Below are 12928 nucleotides of genomic sequence, written 5' to 3'. Positions count from 1 at the left end.
CGGTAATCTGGCAAGTGTCATTAGTCTCATGGTAAATGGGTTGCTGACTGCAATACATGTTCCCCTATGGGAAAACCCCTTGGTATCTGACAGGAAAATATGAATGACCTACAAATGGTTATTCCACTGGTAATATAATGTAACAGTAAAATAAAAGACCATATCGTTACTATGAGTTCTAAATTACAATTCCAGCTTTTCCTGAAACATTTCATTTTAAATGTACATGAAGCCATTAGATAATTTTACCTCTAGTCAATGTTAAATTTAGCTTGAACTCAAAACGCACTACAATGGTTGAACTTGATGTCACTGTTCACATCCATCAGAAGCTATCGGCACCGCGGCTACACATCCACTGGCACGCTTCCATTCTTCTGTGAAGCAAAGCGGTAAATGTCCTGTGTTTGTAGTGTTGCAGGAGTTACATCTGTGGAATTCTTCAGGAAGTTCCCTCCTGCAACTGATAACATTCCAGAACCAGCAGCCTGGAAAGCAGTAATCAATACACACCATGATGTCCTTCCTCTCATCCAAAAGCCACACTGTCTGTATGCACGTTATAAGCAGTAGGCCTATATGGTTGATTCTAGAAATGCAGTGTATTTCTGATCTTTTTTTCAATAATTGGTCTTTTGACCAATCAAATCAGCTCTGGAACAGGTCTAATGTGAAAAGATCTGATGTGATTGGTCAAAAGATCAATTTAGTGGGAAAGAAAATCGGAATTAGGCTGCGTTTCGACAGGCAGCCCATGTTCATATTGGCTGTAAATGGAAGAACTTGAACAACAAGACCTATGATTATTTTAAAAGTAGGTTAATCTTTTTTTTAAACATCCATTATATGCTTTAGAGGTGATACATTCATGACTTTGTTATTTAGAGAATTAAATTAAATGGGTGCTTACATATTCTGATAAATCCCAATGTAAATTGGGACATTTAGCCTTCAAGCGACTGTGATATTACCTGTCTGTGAGACTCTGTCAAACTAGTTATTTAGCAGTAAGTCGGGTATCGGGTCCAGTCAGAACAAAGCAAGAATGACACACCACACCACAGGGCCCTGCAGACATTTTTCAAATTGTAATCTAGCACTTCATTCTGCCTAGCCACTAGGAGTGTCAACCAGATGCCCTACTTGCCAAGCAGGAACCAAGGTATGTTCCTCTGTCAGAATTCAATAATGCATAACATCCTATGCACTGTCAATATTTTTTTCTCTCTGTGGGAATCTGTACCAATAAAAGTAAGGGTGCTATGCATAGGACATTGTGAAACAACATTTAGGATACATAAACAGTGTTGCATCAATATTAGCCCACTTGACTATCTGAACAATGGACTGACCACCAGGGTTCTGTGTGTGTGGTGGGGAACAGAAGGGGGTTGTTCATGAGGGTTCAGTGTTTTGTGAAAATCGACACGTACTAGAGAAGCTGTGACACCTGGCTCCTTGTCACTATCCTGAAACTGCAGCACTAACGGGAAACCCACTGGGCCAGTTCCCCATGCCCTGCCGTGGTGTCTGAACAAACACTCAAGGGTCCAACCCCAGGCCCCATAATGACCACTGCCATAGGAGGACCCAATGACCATGACAGACTTTTGTCACCCCAACAGATCAGCCTGTTTAAATTGCTTTACTATTGATCAGCATGGATTGTCATGGAGGCAACAGTGATTATTCATCTGGGCTGAACACTGAGCTTTAGTTATTAGTTAATGCGGCTTTGATGATAGCTTTGAATTCAGATTTGACCTCTTGACTGTCTGTGATCACACTTTTTGGCTGTACTTGCATAAATGACATTAACAGCTTAGTTTTGGAACGCAACCTGCCTCTTAGTTGGTGCACGGGTTAAAACTATCTGAGGACAGTGTCTTTCCTTTTGCTAAGGAGTGTGAAGATGTGGAACGACACTTTGCACTTTACCACTCCTCCTGGCCATGCACACAGTAGCTTCACTAACACCACTCTGCTCTTGTTAGGGGGTCTATATTCCCCCATTCCTGTCACTCTTGCTTCCTGGCACCCCTAAAATAAACAACTGCTTTTTTCTTTCCACCATTCCCCACCCCTGTCTTGACCCATTCCTAGTCATTGCTCTGTTCATTTCCTCCCTATACCCGTTGCTTTGAACACAATCAACTAGGAAATTGCTCGGCAGGGCCTTTTTACAAGGGGCACTGATGTCTCCCCATAATCTGTGCAGTAATACTATAAAAATATGTGGATTTGAGGTGAGGATGGTAAAGCAGTTCACAAGTAACTGGTCTGAAAAGCCATAAACACGCTTGTCTTGTTCAGTTCATCATGACAGTTTAAGAACATATTAGGCTTGTTGGGGGCCATCCTATTCTCAAGTACACTGTAAAAAAAAAAAACAGTTGTATCTACATACAATATCAATATTAGATATATATATATATATACATATATATTAGATATTAACATTGTTTAGGCTTACCATTTATTTTTCTTAGCACAAAACTACCTCGAGATTTCCGTTCGTTTGTATAGGTTACCTTCAGATGAGTACTAGTGATACTTGTGGGGGTCATGGAGCAAAATTAAGAACATCATCTTGTTCGTGAGAGGCTTCGCTAGTGTTCAAAATAGTTTGTAGGCAAAACCGTTCAGACATTTTTGTTACAAGACCGATTTTGGGGATTTTTCTGACCAAAAACTTTGTGCACCACCCTATGGGACTCCTAATCATGGCCGGATGTGATAAAGCCTGGATCCGAACCAGGGACTGTAGTGACGCCTCTTGCACTCTTTCGGGTTTTGTACACCGGCTTCAAACAGCTGAAAATACATGTTTGGTTATAGAAAATGTATTCAGTGGTTTAGATGGTACAAATATTCTCAACTCTCTGAATGTTTCTTTGTCACAAAATTTGGCAGCCTACTAGATTTTTAGCAACCAGAAAATGGCAGAGCGATTTCTGCATATTGCACCTTTTAACACTAATATAGAAATGTAAATTTGATTCAAGTTGTATGCATGTTTTAAGAGAAAAGTACAATAAATCAGTCAAAACAATTTGAATTACCCACAATCCTCTAAACGGAGCCAAGTGGCAAGTTGTTGCAAGAACTTAAAACTATTAAATGGAGCTAAATATTACAATTTTGTAAATTAAATCACTTAATACCGTTTGGGAAATTAACAAATCATTGAAAGGACTTGCATTCATTTTTATTAAATATAAGTGGTTATTTTTTTGGTAAATTTAAATTCACCTCAGAATAGGTTTTTGGCAGTCAAAAATACAGGCCAATACAATACTGAAATGTCCTACATTTCTCACTTAAGTGGATTAAATCAATAAATGTCACACTTCGATGAACAGAATAAAATGCTTTAATATATTTTTTTTTCAATGTACAAAAATATCTTTAAATGAGTGACAAAGTAATCACAACAAGATACCATTTTGGCAGAATATTCCTTTTATAAACTTCTTAAATACCAAAACTGCCGATATAAATGCATACAGCCAAAGTACGACCCAAAAAGTGAAGTCTTCTTGAAATATTCAAATAAATAACAGTACATCTTTATCATAAAGTAAATACATTGGCTCAATCTAAGGACGCATCTAAGATGCAATGCTGTTTCAGATAAGAACACCTGATATGACTGTATAAGATATAGTAAGTATCACAGAAATTGATCTTCCATGTTACAGACCACAAACAGCCTGAAGTATAAATTGAATCAGATGAACACCTTCAATAATAGTCATTTCATGATGCACAACATGCCATTCTAAGTGAAGCGTTTTAAATAAGTGGTATTTTTGGTTACAGGGTGAGGTGACATGGCTGGGGTATCAGTGACAGCCACACTCCTCCACGATCATGTCTTCATGATGCCGTAACACCAGGTCTTCATCACCATAGTACAGCATGGACAGCGGGCTGAGGCGCGTAGGCACGCAGGAGGGACACCCCACACGATCCGGATGGTACAGTCTCAACAGGCTCTGAAAAAGAAAATAAGCATATTTTACGGAAAGCTGCACTAAGCATAAATGCATAGGAACTTAAACGTTTCCATTTGGTTTAGGTATGTTTTTGTTTTCATATCTTACCTTCATGTATGCATGGTTGGTGGGACTGAAGGATTCATCCACCGGAGTAGGGCACTCGCCCTCGCAACGGAACGCGTTGTAGCGCTTTGGATACACAATCCACTCGTTCCAGCCGATCTGGTCGAAATCTACCCACATGTCCACCTTCCGACATAGTGGGCGTTGGACGGCTTCAGCCAGTGACCCAGTAGCGTTCGCTGCAATTCCGCCAGCCATCCGCACTCTCTCCATTCGGTTTCTCTTGTGGCGTCGCCCTTGAGCTTCATCGCTGACTTGGTCCAAAATTGCGTATTTGGAGTGCTCCACAGTACGGATGAGAGTGGGTACGCTCTCGCCATCCCGAGGCAGGTTGTGCTTGGAGAAGACAACCATCATAACCCGTTCGGCTGTCGGATGGTGAACCTTCCTTCGCCTGTGCGTAAAATGCTTAATGTAGGGCATGTCGATCTCTCCATCTACCCCACTCCCGTGATCTTCCTCCATCACATCTCCAACTCCTGCTTCTTGACTCTCCGTCACTGCGTCTCCCTGGTGCAACCAATATTTGAGCAGAGCTGTTACATTGAAAACGTTCAACGGAGACTTGGTGTCACTGGGCGATGCGCCAAAGCTGCCCAAGAGAAGGCGCTCGTCGCGGCACATTTCAGTGTCAGACTCGCAGTCCTGCTTTCGCGAGTGATAAATGTCCAATATGACGCGCTTGGAGGCGGAGAAAGCTGGTAGTCTGACCCGAAGCTCTGACAGCTGGACATCGTCAGTCGCAGAGATGGAGGACATGTCGAAAGTGACGGTCCATTTCTCACCCACTTGATGGCAACCTGGAAGAAACGAACAAAGTCAGTAAACCAGCTGAATACGGTCAGTGTACCATCAACAAAACGTACGTATACGTCACCACAAACTAGCCAAACCACTCGGCCTAGCCTACTAGACAAACGTCAAAGCTTTGGAGGGAGTGGGAAGAGAGGGCATCAGAGGGTGAGAGCAGGATGTGTATTGAACCCCCTTTTGTATAGCGGTCTGAGGGGCTAATACACACACCCGCTCACATAAAAAAGCCTTTAAAGTCGAATAAGCATTGTGACACTTCTGGGTTGTAAAGAGGGAAGATCTGATAAACGCAGATAACACACCCTGCAACCAAAGTGGCTGGCAGTGATGGAGAGGACATGTGTGAAGAGATCTAACCTGGCTCGGACGCTTGCTTGAACTACAAGTCAAAACACATTATCGTAAACTACAATACAAACGTCAAACTAAGTATTATTGGTCCAAAAAGTGACAAGTTAAAGACGTGTCAAACTGAATGGCCAGTTCAATAATGTGGTAAAATGTTTGAAACGCAAATTCAAAATGCCAAACCAACGAAACAAAATAAGAATAACCTGAAAGTGTTTCCAATAGACCGTAACACGTTTTAATATGCCTAACACAAACTAAAACCAATACCCACCTTTTGCTATGAGACTGATGACTGAGTCAGAATGCCGCAGTAAGTGGCTGGCATCGGCTGCGCTGACGGTGTTGACAGCCGTGGACTGTGAGGAGTCTGCAGCCTTGAAGGAGCGGTACAGCTGCATCATGTAGAGAGGGTACCTGCTGGGATGGTACGAATTTAGATTTCCTAAACTGGACTCGGGTGCGCTCTTGTGATACCGGGAATGGTGCGACAGTTTCTCCGAACTGCCAAGCCTGAAAAAGCAGATGAGGAGCGCGCAAAGGACGAGCCATGCCAAGCATTCCATTTTTGAGAGAAGCGGTGTTTCCACTGTAGCGTTAAGTCACGTTGAAAAGTAAAGAGAAGATGGCATCAACGAGTCAGCCTCCTTCTAGCTTGTGAGCAGACGGAAATCCAGACAGAAGAAAACAGGGCATTTATAGTGGACAGCTGCCCTTTGACTCCAGCCATTCTTAACAACTCTCTGATTGATCCCCAGTGCACATCAGAGGGACGACAACAAGACAGCATTTAGCCAAGGTCATTGTCTGTCGAAACTATCCAGACATTTACATTCATTAGGTCGTAGGACTATACTCCTAGTTGATGGATGATCCTAGCTGTTAGAACCCCTTTTGATTTCACACTTTAAAAAACAGTAATATTAGTTAAAACATTTCAAACTATTTTCATTAGACAAGCCATGTGGAGATTAAGATTCCACTAAAAGACACACATCGTTTTTATTAACCAGTTATGTATACCATTGCTTGTTTCTAAATAGTCATTACTATTGAATAGTTCATTAAAGTTCCCTGCATTATCCTGGCCGCCTTTTTTTAAACATTAAACAAAAGTCAATTGAAAATGTTCATGAAAAACTCGCACGACCAAAGATTCTTGACAGTAGTAAAACAATTATTTATCGGTTTTCTGCCTATCAAAATTATGAAATCGAAACCTATTGACGTTCTTACATTAGGTAGTAAAAGCCATGCAATTGCTGCTTTCCAACGTATCGGATCCATTGATCGTGGGAAAATATTAACTGATTGGAATGTAATACATTTGCCTGAAAACGTATATCTTTTGAAATTGGCGGAGGCCTACATTAGTTTTAGTTGAATTATTAAATCCTTCAAGATTAGTTCTCGAAACCGATGTCCACGTTTAAAGCAATATTTTGCATGTTGTTGAATTGGTCAACTGTGAATCTGAACCAATTTATACTGCGTTACAATGAAGACATTGGTAAATAAAGCTTATACTCGATAATAACTAAATCTAAAAAAGGTATACAAAATAATAAATAAACCACAACTTTAATTCAATTTATTAACCTTTTATCAGATTTGGCTACAAAATATTTATTGATGTGGTATTCTGAATTACATGTCAAAGCAGCTCAAATAGGATGCAATTCTGACACCATAAATACAGGAATAAGTAAATGCCTAAATACCCAAAGTAACATTGAAGTCGAAACCAATATAGAGGAGAAACAACATCTGTAACAGACTACTTGACCAGTGTAAGGGGGAAAATCCTGTATAAGCGCTTTAATCTTGTATACAGTAGCAGAGACAATGTGATGAAGAATTACTTTAATAGTTCTTAATGCTAAACATTTATGCACATGTGCTGTATGAGCCTTAAACCTTTACATTTCCACTGTCTGTTTGAAGGTATTTTTCCACTCTGCCTCCTGAGAGAGACCAGTGTCTCAGTCCAACCCGTTCTTCTCATATCTTTCAAGGGCACAGCTGTGTGGAGATATGAGGTGAACAGAGTCTGGTTTGAACAGAGGAGTAACGGAACTAACATTACGTGTTTGTGCGCTATGACCCGATACACATAGCCACAAGAAGAAAACAAGGTGATCTGCCGGGGAGGGGTGGAACCATTTTTAGGTCCACTCTAAGACCTGAACATTGACCAGCTCCATAATTGCAATAATTAATTGATATTAAAGTATGAATGTATGAAGAAAGTCTCTCCTGATTGGTTAGAATTCCCATAACACCAGCCAATTTTGCATCAGATTGTGGCCTATTTAATTTTTTACAGTTCCCAGATAACAATCCAAAATCTGCTTTTTATTTATGTTGAATATGGTCCAATATAGATCTGATTCTATATTCACAAACTGCATACTGAAATCTGTAATTAGCCAACGGAAACCCCACAATTGGAAGTTTGACATACCCCAAGATAAGTAAAGATATAGTGAAAGGATGTGGGGGATAAATCAGACAGAGAACAGTTGCAAGTTTACATTTGTAAATGCCATATACTGACTGAGGTCCAAATGGTTGCAGATATCTTGATCCCATGGAGTTCATAGCCACACAACTGACTGTACCTCATAGTCCACTGAAGAAGTCCTTCACCTAAGTAGAGGGAAATAAGAGACCACCAAGAACCCAATATATCAAACAACCTCATACAACTCCAATAAATACTTAATATCAAACACACAAGACATCAGAAATATTCAAATGTGAAAACATCAAATGTTAATGACATATTAGCACCTTACTACTAATATTGAAGACAAACAATAAGGTAAAAATTGCAGGTCTTTGAAGCCAAGTTAAACGTTTTCCAACAGCAAGACTGTCATAAGTTCCCCCATGTGGTCAAACTGGGTTTTGTCTAGAAGGGATACAGCTTCTATCAATATTTTTTTTATTTAACCAGGTAGGCTAGTTGAGAACAAGTTCTCATTTACAACTGCAACCTGGCCAACATAAAGCAAAGCAGTACGACACAGAGTTACACATGGAATAAACAAGCGTACAGTCAATAACACAAAATAAAAAAGTCTATATACAGTGTGTGCAAATGGTGTGAGGAGGTTGGCAATAAATAGGCCATAGTTGCGAAGTAATTACAATTTAGCTGATTAACACGTGATGAATGAGCAAATTATGTGCAAGTAGGGATAATGGTGTGCAAAAGAGCAGAAAAGTAAATAAAAACAATATGGGGATGAGGTAGGTAGATTGGGTGGGCTATTCACAGATGGACTATGTACAGCTGCAGCGATTGGTTAGCTGCTCAGATAGCTGATGTTTAAAGTTAGTGAGGGAAATATGAGTCTCCAGCGTCAGCCATTTTTGCAATTAATTCCAGTCACTGGCAGCAGAGAACTGGAAGGAGAGGTGGCCAAAGGAGGTGTTGGCTTTCGGGATGACCAGTGAGATATACCTTCTGAAGTGCATGCTACGGGTGGGTGTAATCGTGACCAGTGAGCTGAGATAAGTCGGAGCTTTACCTAGCAAAGACTTAGATGACCTGGAGCCAGCTGGTCTGGCGACGAATATGTAGCGAGGGCCAGCCGACTAGAGCATACAGGTCGCAGTGGTGGGTGGTATAAGGGGCTTTGGTAACAAAACGGATGGTACTGTGATAGACTGCATCCAGTTTGCTGAGTAGAGTATTGTAAGCTATTTTGTAGACTACATCGTCACCCGCAGCAAGAGCGACATCATTGATATATACAGAGAAAAGAGTCGGCCCGAGAATTGAACCCTGGGGTCCCCCCCATAGAGACTGCCAGAGGTCCGGACAACAGGCCCTCCAATTTGACACACTGAACTCTGTCTGCGAAGTAGTTGGTGAACCAGGCAAGGCAGTCATTTGAGAAATCAAGGCTATTGAGTCTGCCAATAAGAATAAGGTGATTGACAGAGTCGAAAGCCCAATATTTACTTTTCGTAGTAGGTTAAAGAGAACTTCTACAGCAGGTAAGTAGAATTAACATAGCAGGTTAGGAGACTTGGTTTAAGGTGAGGAAATGGGTTAGGGTTCGCGAAAACGCACCAAAAATACATAATTTGACAAAAGCCGTATCCCATCTAGATATGATCGTCAAACTGTGGTACAACCTTCAGATCAAGAGGTAGGTATTTGCATGTGTGTGTAGTTGTGCGTGTGTGTAGAAAAAAAGAGTCACATACCTGTGTGATAAATTTGTCCCACACCTTTGGGTCCTCCTCAAACTCTAGACTGGCATCCAGCACCAATACAGGCACCCGGGTCAACTGCTCAAAGTGCAGCCTAAGGAGAGAGAAAGTCACTGCATGAAACACTGACCATTACAACACCCAAGAACCTTCAGAATTACACTGACCATTGCTGCAAATTCAACAACGGGAAATGTAATACCTCAAAAGATCTTAGCATCATCACTTCATAAGTATAAGATAACAATCAAGGGAAAGTCTCACATAATAAAAACTGAGTGGAACAACAGGATATGTTAGTTTGTCTAAACATGTTGCGTACTCACTTAGTGCTCTTGTCTATGAGCCACCTCTCATGCTGGGTGTGTAGTTTCTCCAGGTAGTCTAGCTGCACTCCTTTCTCCTCCACCCGCCCCCGTTGTCCTAGACGCTCCATACACTTCTGACAGGAACACAAACACAATCCAAACCTTACACAATCTACTACAAAATATCAACTGTAACCTCCCAAAACCTTCGGCGGAGTTGTACTCACATGTGTACAGATACTCATATTTAATTATATTTAGGAAATGCTGTATGGCTTGTGAGTCACCCTTGATAAAAGCAACTTATACTAGAGTGAATGTAAGGCTGTACCTGTGGGGGGGCTCGGAGGTAAATGATGCCCTCCAGTTCCACCTGACGGCCAAACTGTTCCACCAGGAAGGAATGCCAGTCCTGGTAGACAGCCCACTCAGTAGAGTTGATGCAGCCCAGCTCAAACATGTTCAGGGCAAATACATACCTGAAGAAATGAAATGTGTATGGGGAGGCAATGGAGACGGGCAGCATGGGCACAGCTGCACAAACTATCAAGCAGCAGCATCAATTGCCCTCTCCCCATCCTCTTACCTATCACTGTACACAGAGCGCTCAAAGACCTGCACAGGGACGCCCTCTGCTCTGAACAGGTGTGCTGGTGGTGGCTGCAGCTGGGTGCGCATGCGGCTCATGCAGGAGTTGGTCTGAAAGGTGTAGGACCAGCGCTGAGGGTCCTGGTACATCATATCCAACAGGTTACTGACCTTCTGCTGATGAGATGGGCCAGAACAAAGTGACCAAGCAATTAGATAAAACATACAATAAACAATAAACAAGGATTTTCCCCAGCCTGTCTCTCTTATTGATTGTGTAGCTAACAACATTTAATTTAAGGAGACTGAATGTAAACTATCTTTAATAATATGGCATATGAATACGTGACCATTCATGACCCACATTCATAAGCTGTCAACATTGGTGATTAACTTACTTGTGAAGACCCACTCTCGATGCTCTGCCATTTCCCCACAGGCTCAGGAACCACTTCCCAGTCTTGGCCAGCAAACTGCAGGAGTTGCGCGAATGTCGACTTTCCTACCGCTGAAGATGGCATAGAACAAGAACAGCATCACCAACCCAGACAAGTCAATACTCTTCTTCGATGGGGTTTAAGCATTACCGCCACCAGCTGGACAGGATATTGAATAAGACAAAAAAAAAAAACTTTGCAGGAAAGGGGGAAAACAACATCATACAAAATAAAACACATCAACTAAGAAAACCCATCCCACTTCTTCAGTCACAGTCCACTCCAAAATACATCCCTACACAGGCTCAGGGGCCTGTGATGGCAGTACATTCACTGACAGGAATTCTTGCACGGCCTCGGCTGCGGATCACGAAGACCCAAAAAACGTTCAGTGGCATTCACAATGATACCCGTTTTCTTAGACTTCTCCTCCGCTTATGCTGTACAGTTTATGACCATTACAATAAATAATACCAAGTCCACCTTTTTAACATGTAGCATTTCATAATCCCTCAGTTGATGAGGACCCTTCACTGGTTGTGGTGGCTCTACTATCATTGTTTCTTCCCTGCCACTTGTTCTTCTCACCGCCTCTAGATAGGAGACACGCTGGACACTCCTTACCGTTGCCACCTCATTCGCCTTCACCCTAACAGGGCACTCCAGGAATTCAGGGGCATGTTCACCTTTACAGTTGCAGCATTTCACTTCATCTGGCACAGATACTCTTCCCTTCTGCACACATGACCAAATATTTTACATGTATGACACTGAAGGGGCGTGTGCACAAAAACTCTTACAGGGTATCTCATGAATCCTAACTTTATATGAGAAGGGAGAGACTTCAAAGAACAGTAGCATGGATGAAGTGAATTAATTTTTCCATCCACCATACAGGTCAGTCGACGTGAACCAACCACTCCATCGATGTCTTCAGTAATATCCTCTACCTTTTCCTGCGCCACCCCAGAAATAACTTCGTTGATATGCGCCTGGCTACGAAAATCCATACAGGAAATATTCCACTCCTATATCTTGTCTTAAAGCACGCTTCTTCTGCTCGGCAGACACAAAAAAAAAAATCGAAATACGACCACTTCCGGTGACTCTCACCGACTCCACACTTTCCTCCAATACACATTACAGATTTTCCTTGAGACGTTATTAAACGGATTTCCCAAGTAGCATTGATCCAAATCCCTCACTCTGACAACAAAAAAGTATAGTTTCCTATTTTACACCACAGCGTTACTTCTTTTGTTTCCCCTTTTCTTCGCCACTCATTCTCACTTTCTGTACTATTAGCTCCACCGGACTCACTAAACAGTTTCAAACAAAACCCCAGTTTCCACCATCTTCTCCACGATCAACTTCCTCAAGTCAATATTCTACTCTTGTCACATCAAATTTACTCCAACTGCCTGAAAATCATGCTCACTCTCACCAATGTTGCCTTCAATAGAGACCCTCTTAACTCGGTTAATGTCGTCCATTGGCCCGGTGCTTGAATGACAGTGTGGTGAGCGCAACAGGCAGAGGTTGGTCGCCCTTCTCGCAATTGTTGAGTAGAGAAGCACTGGATTTTCGTCTCGGCGGGTTCTCAAAACATGCCGCTTAACCGATCCGATATATCGCAACGAGACTGTGAGGTTTTTACAATGGGAAATCAGATTCAACACCAGGAACCGGTAGAATGAGTACATGACATTAGTGACCAGATGGCTAGCTATCGCTAGGTCAAACAAACTGTTTGGGGCTACAGTAACGTTAGCTAGCTGTCACAAGTAATCAATGCCAAGTTCGGCCATTAAATAGCATACACAAGAGGCATGATTTGAACATTACATTAAAATATAGTTTACAGCGCCGTCATACAAGTTTAATTAATGCTCTTCTAAAGGCTGCGTTTTATTTATTTTTGGCTTCTCAGACGTCTCAATTTGTCACACGCTTGTTAAAGCCGGATGTTTTGGACAGCAGCCCTGCATTTCCGGTTGTCGAGTTAAAAATAATTTTAGCTGGTGCATAGCTACTGCCACCTGCTGTTGATTCTGGGTGTGAAATGTAAGGGTGAGGAGGTGAT

At 41.8% G+C, this 12928-nt stretch overlaps 2 protein-coding genes across 4 annotated transcripts; both read right to left on the bottom strand.

Moving 5' to 3' along the window:
• Nucleotides 1–3355: 3355 nt before the first annotated feature.
• On the bottom strand, nucleotides 3356–6777 carry spaw (southpaw). Its single transcript, XM_024438637.1, has 3 exons — nucleotides 5560–6777; nucleotides 4107–4924; nucleotides 3356–3998 (listed from the first exon to the last, which is right to left on the bottom strand). The coding sequence occupies exons 1-3, from the start codon at nucleotides 5849–5851 to the stop codon at nucleotides 3846–3848; spliced, it is 1263 nt and encodes a 420-aa protein (XP_024294405.1). The 5' UTR covers nucleotides 5852–6777; the 3' UTR covers nucleotides 3356–3845.
• Nucleotides 6778–6862: 85 nt separating this feature from the next.
• Nucleotides 6863–12842, bottom strand: dguok (deoxyguanosine kinase). 3 transcript variants are annotated; one of them, XM_024438639.2, is made up of 7 exons: nucleotides 12290–12842; nucleotides 10807–10916; nucleotides 10407–10585; nucleotides 10152–10299; nucleotides 9839–9954; nucleotides 9507–9606; nucleotides 6863–7934 (listed from the first exon to the last, which is right to left on the bottom strand). In XM_024438639.2, the coding sequence occupies exons 1-7, from the start codon at nucleotides 12546–12548 to the stop codon at nucleotides 7908–7910; spliced, it is 939 nt and encodes a 312-aa protein (XP_024294407.1). In that variant the 5' UTR covers nucleotides 12549–12842; the 3' UTR covers nucleotides 6863–7907. The 3 variants fall into 3 exon arrangements, with proteins under 3 accessions (XP_024294407.1, XP_024294408.1, XP_024294409.1); XM_024438640.2 differs by having other exon boundaries at nucleotides 10407–10582; XM_024438641.2 differs by lacking the exon at nucleotides 12290–12842 and adding an exon at nucleotides 11470–12271.
• Nucleotides 12843–12928: the final 86 nt, after the last annotated feature.

This window comes from Oncorhynchus tshawytscha, linkage group LG12 (genome assembly GCF_018296145.1).
Source record: "Oncorhynchus tshawytscha isolate Ot180627B linkage group LG12, Otsh_v2.0, whole genome shotgun sequence".
In the NCBI taxonomy this organism is placed as follows: Eukaryota; Metazoa; Chordata; class Actinopteri; order Salmoniformes; family Salmonidae; genus Oncorhynchus; species Oncorhynchus tshawytscha.
The sequence above is the reverse complement of the archived record's forward strand: the minus strand, read 5'-3'. Positions and strand labels throughout refer to the sequence as shown.

Bases quoted from the DNA above. Each gene is read 5' to 3' on its own strand.
- dguok (XM_024438639.2), bottom strand. From the start codon at position 12,548: ATGTACTCATTCTACCGGTTCCTGGTGTTGAATCTGATTTCCCATTGT. The intron at 10,586-10,806 runs GTAAGTTAATCA...CCATCTCATCAG, and splicing joins TCGAGAGTGGGTCTTCACAA to CAGAAGGTCAGTAACCTGTT. The intron at 10,300-10,406 runs GTAAGAGGATGG...TCATTTCTTCAG, and splicing joins CGCTCTGTGTACAGTGATAG to GTATGTATTTGCCCTGAACA.
- spaw (XM_024438637.1), bottom strand. From the start codon at position 5,851: ATGGAATGCTTGGCATGGCTCGTCCTTTGCGCGCTCCTCATCTGCTTT. The intron at 4,925-5,559 runs GTGGGTATTGGT...CGTTTCTTCCAG, and splicing joins CATCAGTCTCATAGCAAAAG to GTTGCCATCAAGTGGGTGAG. The intron at 3,999-4,106 runs GTAAGATATGAA...TTTCTTTTTCAG, and splicing joins CCAACCATGCATACATGAAG to AGCCTGTTGAGACTGTACCA.